We start from the raw sequence: 21919 nt of genomic DNA, 5'->3' as shown, positions 1-21919 counted from the left end.
TTTGAAATATTGCATAATCCCTGAATTAGAATATATGGTATAACTGCTCAGCTTTTAATAAGGGTTTTAGGAGTAAACCTGTCTAACTGATAACAGCCATGTGACTCTCAGTGGTGAAGTGGATGAGAGACACCGCTCTAAATAAATTCACTGTCTCACATCTTTACATTTAAACCAAGTCTGAGTGTATGTGAGCAGAGAAAGACCAACTCCAAACACATCTGTCTCCTCTTAGACCATGTTCTCCTCCTCTCTACTACTTCTGCTGCTGCTGGCAGCTGTAAACAGTGAGTACCAGTGAATTCACCTATATTTTAAAAGTGCAGAGGGAATGTGAATTGAATTATTTATATTTGACTGTGTTTGTGCCCTGACAGGAATTCAGTGTACAGTGCTGACCCAGCCTGGTTCTATGGTTTTGAAGCCGGATCAGACCATGACTTTGTCCTGTAAGGTCTCTGGATATTCACTGACTGATAGCAGCTACGGTACAAACTGGATTTGACACCCTGCAGGAAAAGCACTGGAATGGGTTGGACAAATATGTGGTAGTGGTAACGCATTTTACAGTGAAAATAAAAGAACAAGTTTCAGGTCTCCAGAGATACCTCCAGCAGTACAGTGTCTCTGCGAAGGCAAAGCCTGCAGACTGAGGACACAGCTGTGTTTTATTGTGCTCGAGGGTCACAGTGATACAAATCAGAGACCATCAGAGACCAAAACTCCATCACTGTCAAACAGGCCTATAGAGAACTGTAGAGAATTACACAGTAGGTATTCTGTCAAAATGATGTATAAAGATGTGCATCCGAAAAGTTACATAGTTACAAGTCCCACAGATACAAGGCAATACATAATCACACAGACGTACAATAAGAAGTGATCTATATTTTTACAGATTAACAGGTTGTTCAAGAGTGAAAACACAGCTCTGTATTCGGTGTCAGAGATAATAAATAATCTGTAGTTAAGAACATGAATGAATTTTTCCTGAATTAATAATAAAATCCCTTAAAATACAAGAGGGGGTGACTGGCTCCTTTAAATAATGCCAGGATGATTCTGTGAGGTCTGATATGAAAACTGAATGAGGAGAGCAGCTTTCATCAGATCATTTCAACACAACATGGTACTTGTGTGTTTGCTGCTTCTGTCAGCAGCCATACAAAATGGGTTTATGCTTTAGTGAAAACATTTAAAACATGCAATATTAAATCTTAATATTTTTAAAAGATTACGTCAAAGATCAAACCTCTGTGATTGCACACACACACACACACATAAGCATCTTTACACACCAGTAATGAGCACACACACACAGTAGGTGCAGGAGCAGAGGGCAGCACACCTGCGCCTAGGACACGGTTCCCAAGGGCACTTCAGCTGTGGATGTTTTCCTGCTGGTCCTGGGGATTGAACCAGTGACTTTTCGGTTACATGCCCACTTCTCTAACCTTTAGGCCACAGGCTGCCCCATGCATTACTTAAGATCCACTTCTTTCTCTCTGTGGTTTCACACTGACTGATGCAACGGAGGGGATTAAATAGCGAGAGGCATCAGGAAAAACTAAAGTGAAAGCAGGTGTGCAGAATGAGGGTGATCAGATTAACACGAGAAGCGCCGAGCGCCGGTCATTTGACCGCTGTGATGTCTTACTAGAAGTGCCGCGCCGGTTTGACCTACTTATACCTAGAAGCGCTGAGTGCCGGTCATTTGACCGCTGTGACTACCTACTAGGAGCGCCGTGCTAGTTTTACCTACTTAAAGCGCGGCTAGGCGGTCAAATGACCGCCGAGTCATTTGACAAGGACACTGTTACTGACACATAATGATCGCTAGATGGCGCTTCTTGCACGAAACAAATAGTTTGCTTACAAGATCAACTCGCATTCGGCCAATGTATCATTCATTTCAGTGTTAGCAGTCGATTATTATTTCATTAGAACGTTTGTTGTCCAGCCCTTCCCATCATTCAACATAATGTTTTGATTATTTATTTGTGGCAACCGTGTTTTCAAAGGTATAAATTCCGAGGAAGTCTTGATCAAATTCGACTGAGAAAACGATCTGAACAAGACTAGTTCAGGCAACTTTTTCATAGTATTTGTTTTGTAACATTTAATCTTCTACCTTGGAGAATTAGTTTATTATACGGGATGTCACACACGTTGCGAGTTAGACTGTGGTTGGTCTGTAAATGCATAGCCCGACTGTATCAACATTCAGTTGTCGACTGACAATGATCACTTCGTTGCCCCTAGTGATTAATTTATTGTAAGGGCACGGTCCAGGTAGTGCAAAAATCAGAGACGATTGTGATTGTAAGTTAACTGTTGTAGGGAGCGATTACAGATTTGAACATTCTAATTGTTGGGCGACATGTCGGGTGACGGAGTAAGCTATAAACTGGACTCTATACTTACTCAATAGAACAACCTATCGGAATGACAAGACAGGCAGTAATTGGTTGAGAATTACAATGCATGTAAATCAAAACTTGTGAAAGTTTAGAGTGTGAGACTGCTTTGGGTGGCGCTGGAGGAGTAGACTAAAGCGTTTCAGTTCCGAACTCTTCTGTCTCTGTGAAATTATCGCTTATACCACATAATAAGCCCAGCCGAGCATATCAAGCTTTACACTTGCATTTTAATAAATTAAGTATCTACCACAACTAACAGATCAGTCCATGCCATGATAGAAGCAAACACTACGACTTTTCAAGGCATTCAGTGGGCTATGAGAAGCCTAACACCTAGCCTGCCAAGCAACCTACGAGTAACACCTCCCAACCCCCTCCCAATAAATTGCCATAGTCTATTGTTAGTTTCCCGCACTAGAATGATTTGGCCAAAACTAGTTCATACCACGAGTAACCTACCACCGTCTATCATGAGTCTCAGCTAAATCTAATTCCACACATGTAATAGAAAATGTAGGCACCGCTTGGAAATGAATAAATATGCATGGATGTTGTTTTTACGAAATATGTATGTCGCAATGGATTTTCGTAAACAAAGCTGTGTCAGGTGTGTAGGCTTTTAGAGTAAATAACGTAGCATAAGATGGCCGAATTCTTACCATTTATTGAAACTAAATTACAGCACGAAAAAAGCCCTTCTTTTTGGTAAATCAACAGCTGTGTAGTTTATTTACAGTAAATACTTAAGAAAGAATGAAATATACATTACACACGATAGATACACGAGATAGCGTATACAGTGAAATGCACTAAGTAAATAAACAGATAAAGTACTTTTTGAGTTATTTCGTATCCTGTGTGTCGGGATGCTGTAACCACTATTACACAGCCTGTCCAAGTAGGGAATGTTGTACCTCGCTGTTTTGTGTTCCCAATTCAAGTGGAGAGATATTCCACCGACAGCCTAGAACAATAGCCTAGGTGTCATGAATCACTTGGTCAAGCAACTCAGAAGTTCCCTTCAACGTAGACCAAAAGATAGTTTGTCAGTGCCAACGAGGTGAAGAAATTTTTGGCCTACTGCCGGCCTAATGTCATCTTTCCCTAGATAGAGAATTGCGCTCAACATGTATTTTGTTTCAACGTCAGCGGCCACCCAGAATTTAATAGAAAATTAGTTTAATGGCCATGTTCTGTGTGAAACGACACAGTAACAACTTGATAGAGAACAGTTGTTCATCTACAGTTATGTTCTCACTAGGTGTGTAAGAAGCAATACTTTATCAAAAATCTAATTCATCTGTCACAAGGTGGGCAGCCCTTGCATTCTTGTCATCAAAGCGCAGATAGCGCATGATATCGTGGAATCTCTGTCGAGACATCCGTCTCTGAAAATGGGATTTCCCACGTTAGCAGACCAGTAGTCGTCCGGGTTTATGATTTTACCGCCCGTAATACCTCCCAAATAAAGGAGACCTGCAGTTTGAGCTTATTTTCGATCATCATTTCGATCAGTTTCTGCTTCAGAGTATTTCTGAATCTTTCACCACATTTCTGTGTCAGTCAAACACACTAAACTGCCCAATGGACTTGTAATATTGTCCTTGGCATAACATGTGGGCCCTGGGGTTTCTCTTAGGATATTGCACTCTCGCGCCAGCAGTTTGTTCAACCCGTACTGTGCCGTCTCTTGCGTAGGGTGTTAGGCCTATTATATTGAATGAACTAGCATTCGCAAAATTCCTGCTCACCATCTAAGTCATATAATAATTAGTTACGCCCCTCTACGTGAAACAAAAATGCGTTTATTATACGTTTGTCCGCTTTACAAAACATTTGCATTTTAATACTGTAAATTATTTTTGCAGCTCTAAAATAATGTAATGTCATGACATGAGAATAAAGCTTACCCTAGTTTACACACGAACTATCAGTCATATGATGACTAATTACGCACGGTTCAAGTAGGCTAGTGCAAAAATCAGTGACAATTGATACGCCCATGTAGGCCTACATGAAACAAAAATGCACTTCATAGTTATTAAATTGTCGTCATTTTTGCACATTATGTAATATTAATGTATGACTCTTATAACTCTCGATATATATATGTTAATATATATAAAACCCTGATATATATATATATATATATAAAGACAGAAAACTAGTACGAGCAAACCCTTGCGCCATCTGCTGCGAGAAAAGAGAATCGCAGCCTTGAAAGGCGGGAAACAACATGGCCGAACGCGAGGCTGACAGCAGTTTCACAGAATTAGAAGCAAAATAGCATTAAATTAGCTTGTACCGGTGTGATTTTGAAAATTTAAGGATACTGGGTGATAAAATGCACAAATCTAGGAAAAGTCATGAAAGGACGGTCCTGAAATTTGATCGAGTGCAAAGATTTAATTTTTTTCGGGTCACTGCGGTCAAATGACTGGCGCTCGGCGCTTCTAGGTATAAGTAGGTCAAACCAGCACGGCACTTCTAGTAAGACGTAACAGCGGTCAAATGACTACAGGGCCCTGATCGCAAAAGCCCAGTCACCTTTAGTCTTGAGCCAAGACTCAGAAAGAGCCAGCAGAGCCCTGCCCAATGACCTGAGACTGTGCAGTAGCTCACAGGAAAGCAGCAATTCAACAATGTAGCTGGGAGCTAGACCATGAACGGCTAAAACAGGGCTATGTGATCTTGTCCTCCAGTGCTTGTTAAACGTCTAGCAGGCGTGAGATTGTAGTCAGGGCTAAGCCAAGAAACTAAGATTAACAGTAATCTAACCTAGATGATGGAAGCATGGAAGACCCTCTCGAGATCAGGCTGAGAGAGAAAAGACCTGATTTTTGAGATGTTATGTAACTGATAAAAACATGATTGCACAGCTTTAGTCTTCTGCTTTTCAAATGAAAGGTCACTGTCAAATATTACACCTAGGTTTCTGGCAGCTGGTTTGATATTTACAGACAGGGACCCAAGATGTTTATGAAAAATGGGGATGGATTTTGGTCAAACAAAGATAATTATTTTTAATTTGTTTTCAGTTGACTGTTGTATTCTCTTTGTTTTCATATGTATTAGGACAGACAATGGATGAGTCTGAAGCAGGCATCAATGATCAATACTGGTGGATCTCATAAACTGACCTGTGACTTCAGGCTTCACACTCTGTAGCTATTGTATAGGCTTCAATCAGAGTCTCCTGGGGAAGGTCTGGAATGGATTGTATTCTTACACTGCGTGAAAAGTGGTGTATTTGGAAATATCTGGACAAAGTAAACTTCCGTCAAACCTGCTGTTTGCCGTAGGTATTAGGATGCCCGCAGAACTTTGTTATGCAGACCCGAAAACTCCTGCAAATGTCCAAATACAGCTGTTAAACGGAGGTACAGAAGGCTTCCTTGCTGTAACTTTCTTTCAGTTAGCCTATATGTAATATTTAGGCTATATTTTGATAACCACACAAACTTGTTAAGTGTTGCATGGTGTATAATACAGCAATGGTAGGCCCATGTAGCCTGTAATGTCATTGCCCTGTCGTGCAGCTAAATTACGATGGACTCTTCAAATGGAGCATACAAAAACACACTGAAAACATAATTTAAAAAAAGTCTAAATGAGAGGTTCATTAATTACATATTTGATGGTTATGCGACTGTCCTTTACTTGGGGTAAAAGGTGTAGGGTGACCAGACGCGAACAGACCAAATGGGGGACAAGTAGTAAGTTTGTGTGAGACAATGTGGGACATGTTACCAATGCTGAGAGATAATGTAAAACTTAAATATAATGTCAGTCTAACTGAATAAGAAACACAAAATAATTGACTGCACCTCACAGACAAACTGAAGTCAAATTACCACAAGTTTAACAAACAAAACTGCAACCATAAGAGGGCACCAAACCTATGAAGTACATATCATTTCCATCTAATTAAAGAGTTACCAACACACTGCCCACCTGGTATAATTAATTTTATACCACCCTTTTCTCTTATCAATCTTTCTTGACAGGTTCCTTGCGGAGCAGGAGGACAAGCTGCGACACTGGACGTAAGTACACTCGTGGAGCTCCTTGCTTCACAACTCTAACCTTCACTTTTCTGATTTTTTTGTCTTGACTAGAAATGCTCTTGACAATGAGACCAATGGGCCATTCATTTCGTTTGGCTTGGTCATCCTCCAGTAAGACAATGTCTCCGACCTCGACATCACACTTGTCTTTGATCCATTTCCCTCTGGACTGGAGTGTTATCAGGTACTCTTGTCTCCACCGCTTCCAAAATGTATCAGCGAGACATTGAACATACCGCCATTGTTTCTTGTATAGGTCTTTTAGGTCAAACACTCCTTCAAAAGCCGGCGCAGCACCCGCCTTTTGTGTGAGGAGCATTGCTGGCGTCAGGACAGAGGGAGACTCTGGATCCGTGGTCACAGTAACTAGTGGGCGAGCATTCATTATCACCATAACTTCTGCCATCAAGGTGGTGAGGACTTCATGAGAGAGATGAGTGGGCCCTGACTGGAGCAACAAGGCATCCAGGATCCAATGGGTGATGCTGATCATCCTCTCCCAAGAGCCTCCTATATGGGATGAATGTGGTGTATTGAAGGTCCATGAGCACCCCTCCGAGCTGAGGCAATTTTGGATCTCGGGATCATCTCAGCAGATCTTTAACTCTCTACAGGCTCCGACGAAGTTGGTTCCACGGTCCGATCTAAGAACTTTGGAAGGGCCTCGTGTGGCAAAAAAACGTCTTAAAGCATTGATAAAACTTGAGGTGGACATGGATTCTACTACCTCTATGTGGACAGCTCATGTTCCCAGGCAGGTAAACAGCACTGCCCAGCATTTGTTCTCTGCTGTACCCCCTCTAGTTCGCCGTGAGACAACGCTCCATGGCCTGAAGACATCTAGGCCGACCCTAGTGAACGGGGGTTCCATGGTAAGTCTGTCCACATGCAAATTGGCCATCTTTTGCTCCTCAGGCTTCCCTCGGAGTTTACGGCACGTGATGCACTCATAGATCATGCTGGAGACTAATTTCCTTGCACCGATTATCCACACACCAGCAGAGTGAAGCGCTCCTTCAGTGAAGTGGGGACCTTGGTGGGCAACATCTTGGTGGTACTGTCTCACCAGCAAGGTTGACACATGATATTTCTTGGGAAGTATAACCGGGTGTCTTTCATCATATGGAAGGTCAGCTAAAGATATCCGGCCTCCTACCCTCAACACTCCATCTCTGTCAATAAAAGGGTTCAGCCTCCACAAGGGACTTGTTTTGGAGACTTGCTCTCTTCTTTGCAGTTTTCTGACCTCATCCCTGAATGCCAACTGTTGGATGCTCCAGATGACCCGCAATTTGGCTTGTGTTTGTGGATTTTCAGGGTTTTGCTTTGGAGACTTGGACTTGCTCCTCACTACACTGATGAGCTTTGCCATTCCTCGTATCAGCCACTTCCAAGAAGAAAAATGTTCGAACCTATGTGGACCAAAAAGGCTGTCGATGGCGTTAGTTGTGAAAGCACTGACTTCTGGGCGAATCCCTGTGTCCTGCTCCGGTTCGACAAGATCAAACTTGCTTGGTGTCACTGGTGCAGACAACTGTTGGACTCGCTTCAGGAATGAGGGGATGATGAACCAGCTTGTTTGTTGCAGTAAGCTTGCTGTTATTGGCCTTGTTGCAACGTCGGCTGGGTTGTGGTCCATTGAGACATGATGCCACTGTGTGGGAGTAATGGACTTCCTAATTCTTGAGACTCTGTTAGATACATAGACATAAAACCGTCGTAAAGTATTATGGATATATCCTAACACAATCTTGGCAAATGAGCTCTGCCATCTCAACGGCAAGAACTGCTGCGCATGGCTCCAATCGTGGGATTGTGTGTGCGGGTTTTGGTGCCAACTTGGCTTTTCCCATGACGAATCCGGTGAGGCATTTTCCCTGCTTGTCCAGAACTCGTATGTAGGCAACGGCTGCAATTGCCATTGATGAGGCATCAGAGAAGACACACAGTTCTCGGTACTGTGCTGAGGAAAGAGACAACGGAACATAAGGTCTGGGAATGTGTAAGAGCTCTACATCCAAAAGGGAGTCTTTCCATGCATTCCAATGCTTTTCTTTGGCAGGTGGAAGGGGATCATCCCAGTCACATGGTTCAGCAGTAAGTTCTCGGATGAGGGCCTTCTCCTGAACAGTAATAGATGCCACGAACCCTAAGGGATCGTATAAACTATTGACTGTAGAGAGTACACCTCGCCTAGAAAAGGGCCTTTTCTCCTTAGAGACCTGAGAAGTGAAGGCATCCAATTCAAGGCTCCAGCTCAGACCGAGGTTTCACTGCAGAGGTAGAGGGTCAGCCCCCAGGTTTTTGAGGTCCTTTGCTAGGTCATCACTGGGGAATGCCTCCATCACCTTGCTACTGTTTGAGGCGATTTTGTGTAGTCGTAAATTTGACACTGCTAACATCATCAGTGTTTTTTGTAGGAGACTGACCGCATCTGTTTCGGTTGCGAGGGAAGTCAGACCAACGTCAGCGTAAAAGTTCCTGGTGACGAACTGCTTTGCACCTTTGCCATGTTCTGTTTCTCCAGTTCGGGCAGCTCTTCTTAGCCCATAGATCGCCACAGCTGGTGAGGGGCTGTTCCCAAACATGTGCACCTTCATACGATACTCCGTAACCTCTTTTGCAAGGTCATTGTCTCGGTACCAGAGAAAGCGCAGATAATTGCGGTGGTCTTCCCTTACAGTGAAACAGTAAAACATCTGTTCCACATCTGCTATTATGGCTATGGGCTCCTTTCTGAACCGAATCAGGACACCGACCAGACTGTTATTTAAGTCTGGGCCACTTAAGAGAACATCATTCAATGACACACCTTCGTATTTGGCGCTTGACTCAAAAACCACCCATTTTGTCCAGGCTTTTGCAGGTGGTACATTCCAAACAATGGAAGGTACCAGCACTCGTCATCAGGCTTTAAGGCAGGTGCTAGCTCTGCTTGCTGATTGTCAGAGATCCTCTGCATGAATTTAACAAAGTGATCTCTCATGTCTGCCCTCTTGTCGAGGCTGCGTCTGAGGTTGTAGAGCCATTTGAGAGCCTGCTCTCGATTGTTTGGTAGTCGCTGTCTGGGTGTTACATAGGGCAGGGGCGCAACCCAACTGTTTGTCTCCTCTTGATACATCTCGTCTTGCATGATTTTGAGGAAACATTCATCCTCTAGTGAAGGTGCTGGCCTTTCATCATCCTCCTTCCTGACAAACACTGTGTCACTGAGGCTGTTTGTTTGGATTCTGTGGTAAGTATCTCTGTGGTTTCGTGTGGTATAGCCCAGTTGGTTTGCAGACAACTTCTCTTTTGCATGTATACTGTTGACGCATGGACTGAGATATGATGGTCTTCCATTGAGCAACGTGTTGGTTTTATAGGTCATCACAGAGGCCGGCTTGTGTGTGCGTCCCAAACAGACGTCTCCTATAACAACCCAGCCGAGGTTGAGGCGCTGGGTGAACGGCGCATCCTGCGGTCTGTTGTGCTGTTCTCTCACTTTGTGCAGTCTCAGCACATCTCTGCCTAAGAGCAGAAGAATTTGTGCCTTTGTGTCCATGGGCGGGATCTTGTGCAAAATGGCCTTTAAGTGAGGATGGTGTTGCGCAACCTCAGGAGAGGGTATCTCAGACCGGTCCTCAGGAATCATGTCACATTCCAACAATGGGGGTAGAGGTATTTTCACATGACCATCTATGGACTCGATGATAAAATGTTTGGCTCTCCTTCCTTCCATTTCCATAGTGCCTGAGCACGTTTTGAGCATGTAAGGCTCTGTGCCTCCTGTAACACTGAAAAGGTAAAAAAATTCTGAGCATCTAAGACTGCGTATAATTTGACTGCCTTCTCCATCTGGCCCAATGGATACACCTTGGCAAGGCAGATCTTGGCACAAGACCTAGGGCTACGCCAGTCTCCACAGACTTCTGTGCACATCACTGTTGCCGAGGTTTAGATTTCTCTTACTTGAGGCTCCCCGCCATGCTGTTCCTGGTCTGGGGTGGTCTGATGTCGTGAGGGGCCGGGCCTGGATGTAATGCCGTATTGTGTCTGTCACTTTCACACTCTTTACAGCTGATTTTAACAGTACAGTTCTTCGCCAGGTGTTTGGTGGATGCGCAACCCCTAAAACAGATGTTCTTCTCTTTCAGGTATGCTTTTCTTTCTTCAAGAGGCTTGCTCCAGAAGCTGCGGCATTTTCTGAGAGGGTGCGGCTTCTTATGGAGGGGGCATTGCTTGTCCTGGTCCCCACACTCTTTGGATTCCTTTGCTGCGGACTCATGTGAGACATGTCTTTCTCACTGATATCTGTGTTCTGTTGTTGTTCTTCACAGGTCTCTCAACTTTCCCCAAACACACCATTTTCAGTGCGCTACATCTGCTTTATGTGGGATTTGATGTCTGATGGCTTCGATGTAATGTATGCAGTAACTGTCTTTGTGTGATGGTGTCTGCTGAATTATATGCTTTTTTACTGTTCTGTCCTTGCTGGACGTAAGACTAACTGGAGGTATCCAGCGAGACAGACAGTGAACATACGAGGATGGATTCAAACTTTCTTTTTATTGTAAAACTGAAATAAACAGAATATGACACAATCAGTTTCTTTCTTAATAACAACAATAATAACATTAATAATATAAACCATATAAAGTCATGTCTGGGGACACACAATGGACCAATGGGGAAAGGTTTTAGAGGAGGGGCAAGACATAGCTCCACCAATCCAAAGTAAGACTTTTGATCAATTGCAGGATACCTTGCAAATGTTCTCTTGCAAGCACCCCCAAGGGATTATTCACCATGGCAACTAAGGGCTCTAGGCAGACTCCCAAACCTGGTACATATTCAGGAGTATTCCATGCTGCGTAACAGAGCTGCAAACTGCCGGATACAGCCGATTATCTGTGGAGTATCCGGGAATATACAGGAGTATTCCAGTCCGGATACACCTCTTTTCACGCACTGTTAGACACTTCTAGTTAAGGTCTGCGAACAGGTATTCCCAGTCTGTGAAATGAAGATTCACAATCTCCACAGATGACTCCAGCAGTAAGCTGTATTTACAGACAAAACCACTTCCTGTAAAACCACTGTAAAAATAAATAAATTAATTAATTATTCAATAAATAAATAAATATGATAAAAAGAAATGATCACGATGATGGAGATGATGATGATGATGATGATGATGATGATGATGATGATGATGATGATGATGAGACAGCTTCCAATTATGAGAAAATAATCACAGACTCTATACTCTGATCACAGTGCTTATCGCAGTATATGTTTAAATCTCTAGAGGGTGTACTTTGCAAAGTTAAACTCCACTTCAGTTCTTTATAATCATATGTCTCTTTCCATCTCTGTCTGTACAGTATTCACAGGGGCGGCTTCTGTCAACTCAGCTATGAAGTGAAGATATATATGTGTATGTACTCATGTTGATGTTTGAACAATGCAAGACATCTCTAAACAGTCACTTTCAGTTTTTCTTTAATTGATTACTCTATTTTCTTTGTTTACAGATGTAATGGGTCAGACACTGACTGAGTCTGAACCATTAAGGGAAGATTTGCCATCTCCAGAGATGACTCAGTAGAAAGCTGTATTCACAAATGAACAGTGTAAAGACACTGCTGTCTACTACTTTACCTTGTAACAGAGTCACAGTGAGAGAGAAGAGTCACAAATCCATAAAAAACCCACTTCCTCATATATCTTAAACAAAACAGCCTGTTTCGTGCTCTTAAACAGTGCAGAAGTGTAAGAAATGATGCCCACACTTACATTTGGAAAATTTTATATATACAAATCAAAGTATATGAAAATTTAGTGTGTTTCATAATGAGTTTCTTTGTTTCATAGAAGCCCTTAAAGTCATGAAAAATAAAAATGTAATGAAACTTCTTTTTATTACTATTATAATAGAAGAATATGATTTACAAAAAAGACCTAACCCTTAAAGTTACTATTGTTATTATTCACTCTTTTTGCTATGTTTAATATTATTTCAATCTTTTCTATTTTGATTTGTCTTTTCTCTGTCGCTGTGGTATGCGCATGAGCCTGTTAATATATCTGAAACTTTCAAAATGAAAGTTTCAGAAAGGGGGGGGGGGGGACGGGACACACCTAAAAAGGAGCAGCTGCAACTCCGCCACTGAGTCGGCAGAAGATGTGACTTCTTAATATTTCAAATAGCACATGTTTATGCTTACACACAGTGCATGCATTTTGTTTTCAAGTTTAATGCATCATTATAATGGCTAAAACTGCAATTTTAAAGGGGCATTAAGGATTATTTGTCTAAAACTAGCGAGCTAAGGAACTAGCTAACAGCCAGCAGACATGCAAGCCTGCAACAGCACAGTTGCCAGCTAGTTTACGAACCAACATATTTCTGACATCAAGGTTTTTGTCATGCACCTTCACACTGTGAAGGGCAAAACTCTTAGGACAGCGATGAGTGAAACAGTTTCTCATCTCATATGACACATCTCATGTTCTGAGAAAAATCAGACACATTAGAAAAGTTGTTTTATCTTTTTCTTCCTTTTTTTCATCTTGAGGTAAAAAATATCAAAATTAGCGACCAAAAGGTTGAAGGATGTGGGAGGAGAGTTGTGAATATGATACTGTAGGTCTCTCCCTTAGGACTCATACATTCAAAAAATGTGCTTTCACTGAATTCCACCAAAAAAAAACCAAACAAAAAAAAAACAACAGGAAAGTAAAATCCCTGAATCTAATGAGATGTCAAATTTGGAACAGATTATTCATAAATATTCTTTATTGCCATTGGTAATCAATACATTATATATTTATGATGTACCAGAATCACATCCTTAAGCATCTGATATGGAAATGTAATAATATACCAAAAGGGCCAAAATGGAACACTTCTTTTAAATATTCCTTTTTCTGTGGTTCCAACTTATGACTATCAGTTTTAATTTCGTAGACGAAAACTGTGACGAAAAATGTTCGTCAACAAACTTTTTTCCATGACGAAAACAAGATGATAACTAAATAAAAATGCACCTTTGAAAATAAAAACTGTGACGAAATATATTACAGTTTTCGTTGACGAATACTAATGAAAGGATAATGTCCGAGACAGAAGAATGGACAAGCAATTATAGCCTCCCTCCTCTGGAAATTGAACATTAAACATTTTAACGAACCTTAACTTGGCAACCAGCCAAAAGTCCCATAATGCATGATAATTTGATCATTTTGTGACACTTAGCTTTAGTGGTTGTAATCAGGATAGGCTATCTCATTTTAATTTATTTCCCTATACGATCAGGATAGTAAAATATGGCTTACTTCGGTGTTTACACATCTCTTCTCACACTCTTTCCAGCCAGTCATTCCTGTTGTGATGATTAACTCACAGCACAAATGTCGTTAACATAACCATTAATCAAATCTTCTTTACAATTCAGAAGTTTGGGGTATTTTATACTGGCTGCAGTAAATTACGGGTCAGTACTATGTTTCTCCCGTGTAATGCAATTATCGTTACAATATTACAAGTTAAATGAGCTCGTGAAATGAGCGCCCGCTCATATGAATAGAGTTTGCACTAGATAAAGCTTACTGCTGCATCCATGTGAAAACAGCAAAGGAAAAAAAAAAAAAGGTGTTGAACAGGGAGGTGGGGACAAGAGAGAGGCAAAGTTTGTCTTTAAACAATGTGGCTTGTCAGTGGTGTTATAAAAAAAAAGTTGTTAAAATCAACTTAAAGGCTTGACTTTGTTAACTAGAAGCCGAGGGTTATGTTTTCTTGTTCATTTGACTCGGTAACGTTAATTGTGCATACCTATAGCAAGTCTAAGAATATCTGTGTGCTTGATGAAATCACTGTGACGATTTAATTTTTTAAAAAATTAAAATGTGATTAAAACTTGTCCAGTTTTCATTTACTAAATCTGGACTAAAACTAATAATGATCAAATGACTAAAATATGACAAAAACGAATAAGTATTTTAGTCAAAAGACTAAAACTAAGACTAAATCAAAATCACCTGCCAAAATTAACACTGATGACTATGCTTTTCTGTATTTTCAAATATGTATGTATAAATAACACATTGTATTCCACCTCTGCTCATATAAGATCTGACTCTTTTTTTTTGTTTTGTTTTGTTTTGTTTTGTTTTTGTTTTGAGCACAGGCAAACCCATTAAAGAAACCAGAAATACTGACCACAATTACTGTCACCATCACGTTTAAACCTCTAGGGGGCAACCCACTCTACCCTTTATAATCACATACTGAATCTGTATGTCTATGTGAACTTTTCTTCCCTTTATAATCACCCCTTTATAATAATGATAATTTTTCTTTTTTTTCTTCTTCATATTAAAATGAATGCAACAAGCATAGCTTAGTTTTGATGATGCAGCCTTGAAAAACGAGAAATCTTCACAGATTCCAAACTCTAATCACAATGTTTCTCACTGTATTTATTTAAGTCTCTGGAGGGTAGACTATGCAAATACTCCAGTTCAGTCCTTTATAATCACATATCTCTTTTCATCTCTGGCTGTATGAACAGTATTTTCAAAAGCAGCTCCTGTCAACTCAGCTATGGAGTCAAGAGATATTTTGTTTTTGATTGTCATGTTGATGTTCAAACAATGTAAGACATTTCTAAAAATTTAATTTCATTTTGATGTATGGATTTGAAAATTTTTCAATTTTACACAATGTTCTTAAAATTAAGTTTTTATTTAATTTATTATATTCTCTTTGTATACAGGTGTGACTGGTCAGACACTGACTGAGTCTGAACCAGTGATCATTAAACCTGGTGGATCTCATAAACTGACCTGTACAGCATCTGGGTTTAACTTTGGTAGCAACTGGATGGCTTGGGTCAGACAGGCTCCTGGAAAAGGACTGGAATGGGTGTCAACTATTAGCTCTGATGGTGGTAGCAAATATTACTCCAGTGGTGTTCAGGGAAGGTTCACCGTCTCCAGAGACAACAGTAAGAATCAGCTCTATCTACAGTTGAACAGCCTGAAGACTGAAGACACAGCTGTGTATTACTGTGCCAGACACTCACAGTGAGAGAAAAGGAGGCAGTGCCGTACAAAAACCCAATGGAGTTACATATAGGAGTTTATCTGCAATAAATTAATACGAAGAGGCAAACTTAAAGGAGGAAAAACCTCAGTGAAATCTAAAGAAAGGCACAGAAGTCCCTAAACCTTATCTTAAATAGCTGGGCACAGTTTTTTTTGTTTTTGTTTTTGTTTTTTTTTTTTGTTTTTTGTTTTTTTCCCCTAAGAATTTAATAAGGTAAATTGTTCTGATTGTTCTGACATACACACACACACACACACACACACACACACACACACACATATATATATATATATATATATATATATATATATATATATATATATATATATATATATATTAGGTCCATGAAAAATACAGAGGCTGGCTACAAATTAAAAATCAAGATCATCACAACTTAGAGCACAAGTTAGAGAATTTATGGACTACTTGGTTTTCCAAATTACTAGCAGTTTAGTTTCAATTATGATTTGAAAGGGTTGTTGGTACCACTTTACAATAAGACTCTGGCAGAGGTGCCGTCCTTACCTCAGATGCAGTCCCCTAAAGGGCCAAACAGGCCTCTTCTTTTTGAACAAAGAAAACTTGACGTTTCTTACAAAGGATTGTATAGTTATAATTGTTAATATAAACGATTACATTGATTCACCCCTATAATAATGAATACATTATTGTTACATTGTTTAGCATGGTTGCTACAGTGGTTATCTTAAAGGAGAGTAATATTTCTCCAACACTACCCTTATAGTTAGGCTATTAATTAGCTAGTAAAGACTTTATAAATCATTAATAAACAATTATAAGTTATAACAAAGTCTCCATACATCGATGTGGGCTCACTATTTTGCAAAGTCAAGTTACTGCTGCACTTTTTATCTATCTATTCTGTTAAATCTTAGATCTTGCTAGTTGCTTAGCTTACTTTATGTTGTCCTTTTATCAGTAAGGATGTCAAACTGTCAGCTTCATCTCATTTTCATGACCATTTATTTATGAGTTACAAACATTTATAACTGTCAAAGGGAGTCTTACTGTAAAGTGTAAAACACATCACCTTATATTAATGAGTTGTTAACATTTATAACTGGAAAAAGGGAGCCTTATTGTAAAGTGTAAAACACATGACCATTTATTAATGAGTTGCTGGGTTTTCTCTACAGTGATGATGCTGCCTTTGCTCTTATGGCAGCACACCTTTTATTTTGCAACAGCCCAGATCAGGAAGCACCACACTTAACTTAATAACATGGTAGGAGAGAACTACATTATTCATGTAGACAATTACATTTACATTTCAGTTCCACTTTATAGAATATATTTGCGTAAAATATTTTACTTGTCACTTTTGGGAAAATCTTTTCTTTCTATTCTTCATTCCCTCCAGTGTGATGTAAAATTGGCTTTTGAGTAGACTGGGATATAGTCCTTAAGAGAAAACAAAAAAGAAAAAAGAAAAAAAGAAAAAAAGAAAAAAATATTTTCACTCTACAATTTTTTCGTGTTACTTCTCCATTTGTAGGTGATTTAATAAATGTTTCCAATCATACTATTCATATTATATATTTTTTCATGATTTAAACTAGAATATAGGAACAGTTACATGGAAAACAACAGAACACTGGACATACAGACAGACAGGCAGGTTTACAAAGCTTCCCATGGGAGTAGGCTTAGACTAGACAAGATCAGTTTACCTCTCAGCATTACAAAGTAACTCAGTATAAGACCCCACACAAAAACCCTAAAAGACAGCGTTATTTATAAAATCTGGAAACCAGATAAATCATCAGAAGACAGGTTAGAGATGGCAGAAAAGTCACAGAAAGAGGTACAATGGATGACTGAATAATAGAGACAACTGAAACAGAATAGCCGAGGGACGGTAACAATGTGTGTGGGGGTGGTGTCATGTTTTTGGGATGTGTAGTTTCTGTTTTGGCCATGTGGTATCCTCAGTCCTTGGTTGTGCCTGTTAATTCATCATTGATGTATTGTTTTCACCTGTGTCTTGTTCTGCCTGTCTATTTAAGTTTCTTGTTTTCTTCAGTTCCTTGCTCAGTCTTGAGTTGTTACCCTGCGTTCGATTCTAGATCAAGCCTTCTTGTAAACTCTGTGTTTTTTGTGTTTTCCTGGACTGCCTCCTGTTGCTGAACCTGTTTGACTGGACAAAGATTCTGCCTGCTGCTTTTCTTGGTTTTTGACACTGATTTTCTCTGCCTTCTGGTTTTTGACCTCTGCCTGGATTGGTTTGCTGATTTTTGCCTGACCCTCTGGATACCTCTGCCCTGATTAACCTATTAAAGGAATCACTTGCTCTGCAAGCTTTTGTGTTGCTTTCTGCAATTGGGTCTTGAACTTGGCCCCAGGGTAAGGCTCTGGGCTTTCAAGCCAGAGCTCCGGGTTCGATTCCCAGGTCGATCGTTACAGCAAGACTGAGCCATGCAAAAAGACCCAGCAGAGCCGCATCCTCCCCGACGCTCACAGATAGACCAGATCTCCGCCGCCGTGTCAAGTCACGATGCCACTGTGCTTCGACACGAACAACAACTGGCCACTCACCATGCTACAGTTGACCGACATGAGCGTGCTCTCAATGAGATCCTCCAGACCCTACAGACCGTAGTGAATCGCCAACCCTCTCCTGCACCTCCAGCTCCTCCTGATCCCCCACGTCAGCCTGTCTCCGAGCCTCGACTCCCTGCTCCCCAGAGGTTTGATGGTAACCCGAAGGACTGCCGTGGTTTCCTGACTCAATGTTCCCTTTCTTTCGAGCTCCAGCCCACTACCTTCCCTACGGATCGGACACGAATCGCCTACATCATCACTCTCCTCACTGGAAAAGCCCTGGCCTGGGCCACAGCCATTTGGGAACAGCAGGGTCCCGTTTGTAACAACTACAACACCTTCACGGACGAGATGAGGAGAGTATTTGACCATCCAGAGGGAGGCAGAGAGGCAGCTAACAGGTTGTTCCAGCTGCACCAGGGCAACACCAGAGTGGCTGAATATGCGGTTCACTTCCGCACCCTGGCTGCAGTGAGTGGTTGGAATATGAAAGCTCTCATGGCTGCCTTCCATCACGGCCTGTCAAGTTCCATTAAGGACGAACTAGCGACGAGAGAGCCGCCCATGGATCTAGAGTCTCTGATTGATCAGGCTATTCGATTGGACAATCGATTGAGAGAAAGAAGGAGGGAACGACAGCCCGAGTTTCGTCTCCGCCCCTGGACTGGAGGCTCCACTTCGACCCCATGGCAGTCATCTCAGGAACCCCAGAACTTCTCCCCTAGTCCTGAAGAACCCATGCAGCTTGGAGGAACACGTCTCTCTCAGGCTGAACGAAACCGCCGGATGAGAGAACGGTGCTGCCTCTATTGTGGTAAGCCTGATCACTTTAGATCGTCCTGTCCCGAGCTTTTGGGAAAAGCCCAGTCCCGTCCAGGAGGGGGAGTACTGTGACGGGAGCAGCCCTTACTCCCATAACCCCCATCAACTGCCTGCGGATTCCTGTTGAAATTTCCTGGAGTCACCAGCAACACCACGAACTTCAGGCCCTCATTGATTCTGGTGCGGCTGGTAATTTCATGGATATCACCTTAGCCAAAGCCCTCCACCTTCCCGTAACCAGATTGGAACATCCTCTCTCAGTGACGGCCCTGGATGGAAGACCCTTGGGAGATGGTACTGTTGACCACCTTACGGCACCTCTCCTTATGTGTATAGGGGGACGCCATCAAGAGAAAATTCAGTTTAACCTCATTCAGTCTCCCGAGTTCCCAATAGTGCTTGGTTTTCCCTGGTTGACCCTCCATAGTCCCCACATTTGTTGGTCATCTGGAACTGTGATCGAGTGGGGCCCCTCTTGCCAAGCCACATGTCTCCTCTCTAAAATCTCGAGTTCCCCTCAGAAGTCTCTTAGTCCTCCCGAGTTGTCCCGAGTCCCTCCCGAGTACCATGATTTAAGTGAAGTTTTCAGTAAAAAGAGAGCCACGTCACTGCCCCCTCATCGGCCTTATGATTGTGCAATTGACCTCCTCCCTGGAGCTATTCCCCCCCCGGGGAAGAATCTTCTCCCTTTCACCCACAGAAACCAGGGCAATGGAAGAGTACATCAAGGACTCTCTGGAAGCTGGGATCATTCGCCCATCCTCTTCTCCTGCCGGTGCTGGTTTCTTTTTTGTGAGCAAAAAGGATGGCGGTCTACGGCCCTGTATTGACTACCGTGGGCTGAACAAGGTCACAGTAAGAAATCGCTACCCCTTACCCTTGATGTCTTCTGCTTTTGAGTTGCTCCAAGGGGCCACGATTTTTACTAAGTTGGACCTCCGCAACGCCTACCACTTGGTACGTATCAGGGAGGGAGATGAGTGGAAGACGGCTTTTAACACACCAACAGGGCACTATGAATATCTGGTAATGCCTTTTGGGTTAACCAATGCTCCAGCTGTCTTCCAGGGTCTCATCAATGACGTCCTGAGGGATATGTTGAACCGGCATGTCTTCGTCTACCTAGATGACATCCTTATTTTCTCCAAGTCTCTTCATGAGCATGTCCACCACGTCAGAGTGGTCCTCCAGCGTCTTCTAGACAACCACCTCTTTGTTAAGCCTGAGAAGTGTGAATTTCATGTCTCTGAGGTCTCTTTCTTAGGATTCATTCTGTCCAAGGGAAATCTCTGTATGGACCCTAAGAAGACTCAGGCTGTGCGTGACTGGCCCCAGCCCTCGTCTATCAAGGAGGTTCAACGTTTCCTAGGCTTCGCAAACTTTTATAGAAAGTTTATTAGAAACTTCAGTTCGGTGGCCGCCCCACTCACTAACTTGACCCGGAAGTCGCCAGGCCGATTTTTTTGGTCTCCGGAGGCAGATTGGGCCTTTCGAGAGCTTAAGGTGAGGTTCACCTCAGCCCCTATTCTAACCTTACCTGACCCCTCTCTCCCCTTCACAGTTGAAGTTGATGCCTCGGATGTGGCAGTGGGTGCTGTTCTCTCCCAGCGTCCCGCGGATGGTAAGCTCCACCCTTGTGCCTTTTTCTCCTCTCGCCTCTCCAGTGCTGAAAGAAATTACGATGTGGGTGATAGGGAGTTGCTGGCCATTAAACTAGCTTTAGAGGAGTGGCGACACTGGCTTGAAGGGTCCCAGCATCCTTTCCTCGTGTGGACAGACCACAAAAACCTTGAGTACATTCAGAAGGCCAAACGTCTAAACCCCCGGCAGGCAAGGTGGGCCCTCTTTTTTAATCGTTTTGACTTCGTGCTCACTTATCGCCCCGGTTCTAAGAATCAGAAGCCCGATGCTCTGTCCAGACTGTTTCCCTACACAGACCGAGAACGCACCCCGGAACCCATTCTCCCAGACTCCAGGATCGTGGCTCCTGTTCGTTGGGGAATTGAGGCAGTGGTTCGACAAGCCCAGCAGGGGGAACCTGACCCTGGTAACGGACCTCTGGCTCGTCTGTTTGTCCCTGCCTCTGTACGCTCCCAGGTCCTTCAATGGGGGCACTCCTCTCAGTTAACCAGCCATCCCGGCACTGGCAGGACGTTAGAGTTCCTGAAGAGGCGGTTCTGGTGGCCTGGGATGAATGCTGATGTCCAGTCCTTCGTCGCTGCCTGCCCTGTTTGTGCCCAAAATAAAAGTCCTCACACACCTCCCCATGGTCTCCTTCATCCCCTACCCATCCCCAAACGCCCTTGGTCCCACATCTCCATGGACTTCATTACAGGTCTCCCCCCTTTCCAGGGAAACACAGTCATCCTGGTCATTGTGGACCGTTTTTCCAAGGCCTGTCGTTTTGTCCCCTTACCCAAACTCCCCTCTGCTCAAGAGACCGCAGAAATTGTCTGCCAGCAAGTTTTTAGAGTCTTTGGTCTCCCAGTAGATGTGGTTTCTGACCGTGGACCCCAGTTCACTTCACAGTTCTGGAGGGCTTTCTGTAAGCTGATTGGAGCCACTGTCAGTCTTTCCTCTGGTTTCCACCCGGAGTCTAATGGTCAGTCGGAGAGGCTCAACCAAGATCTCAAGACCACCCTCAGATGCCTGGCCTCCACAAACCCCTTGTCTTGGAGCAGGTATGTCCTCTGGGCAGAATATGCTCATAACACCTTGTGCTGTTCCTCCACAGGTCGCTCCCCTTTTGAGTGTCAGTTTGGGTTTCAGCCTCCTCTGTTTCCGGACCAAGAGGCTGATGTTGGAGTCCCTTCGGCCCAGGCCTTCATCCACCGCTGCAGACGTGTCTGGCGGAGGGTCAGATTGGCCCTTCTTAGGTCTGCACGACGCTACCAACTCCAGGCCAACCGCCGGCGCAGGCCCACACCATTACTACGCCCTGGGCAAAGGGTCTGGTT

General features: G+C 42.7%; 1 gene segment (V, D, J or C); it reads left to right on the top strand.

The window, feature by feature from the left end:
- Window positions 1-238: 238 nt before the first annotated feature.
- On the top strand, window positions 239-15548 carry LOC115818887 (immunoglobulin heavy variable 3-7-like; the record flags this gene model as incomplete). The annotated part of the segment is given in 2 exon segments: window positions 239-287; window positions 15247-15548. Coding segments are annotated over 2 exon segments (351 nt in total), but the record flags the coding sequence as incomplete, so codon positions are not given.
- Between the last annotated feature and the right edge of the window lie 6371 nt (window positions 15549-21919).

Source organism: Chanos chanos, chromosome 8 (genome assembly GCF_902362185.1).
Source record: "Chanos chanos chromosome 8, fChaCha1.1, whole genome shotgun sequence".
NCBI lineage: Eukaryota > Metazoa > Chordata > Actinopteri > Gonorynchiformes > Chanidae > Chanos > Chanos chanos.
Note: the sequence above shows the minus strand (reverse complement) of the source record. Positions and strands in the feature narration are given on the sequence as shown.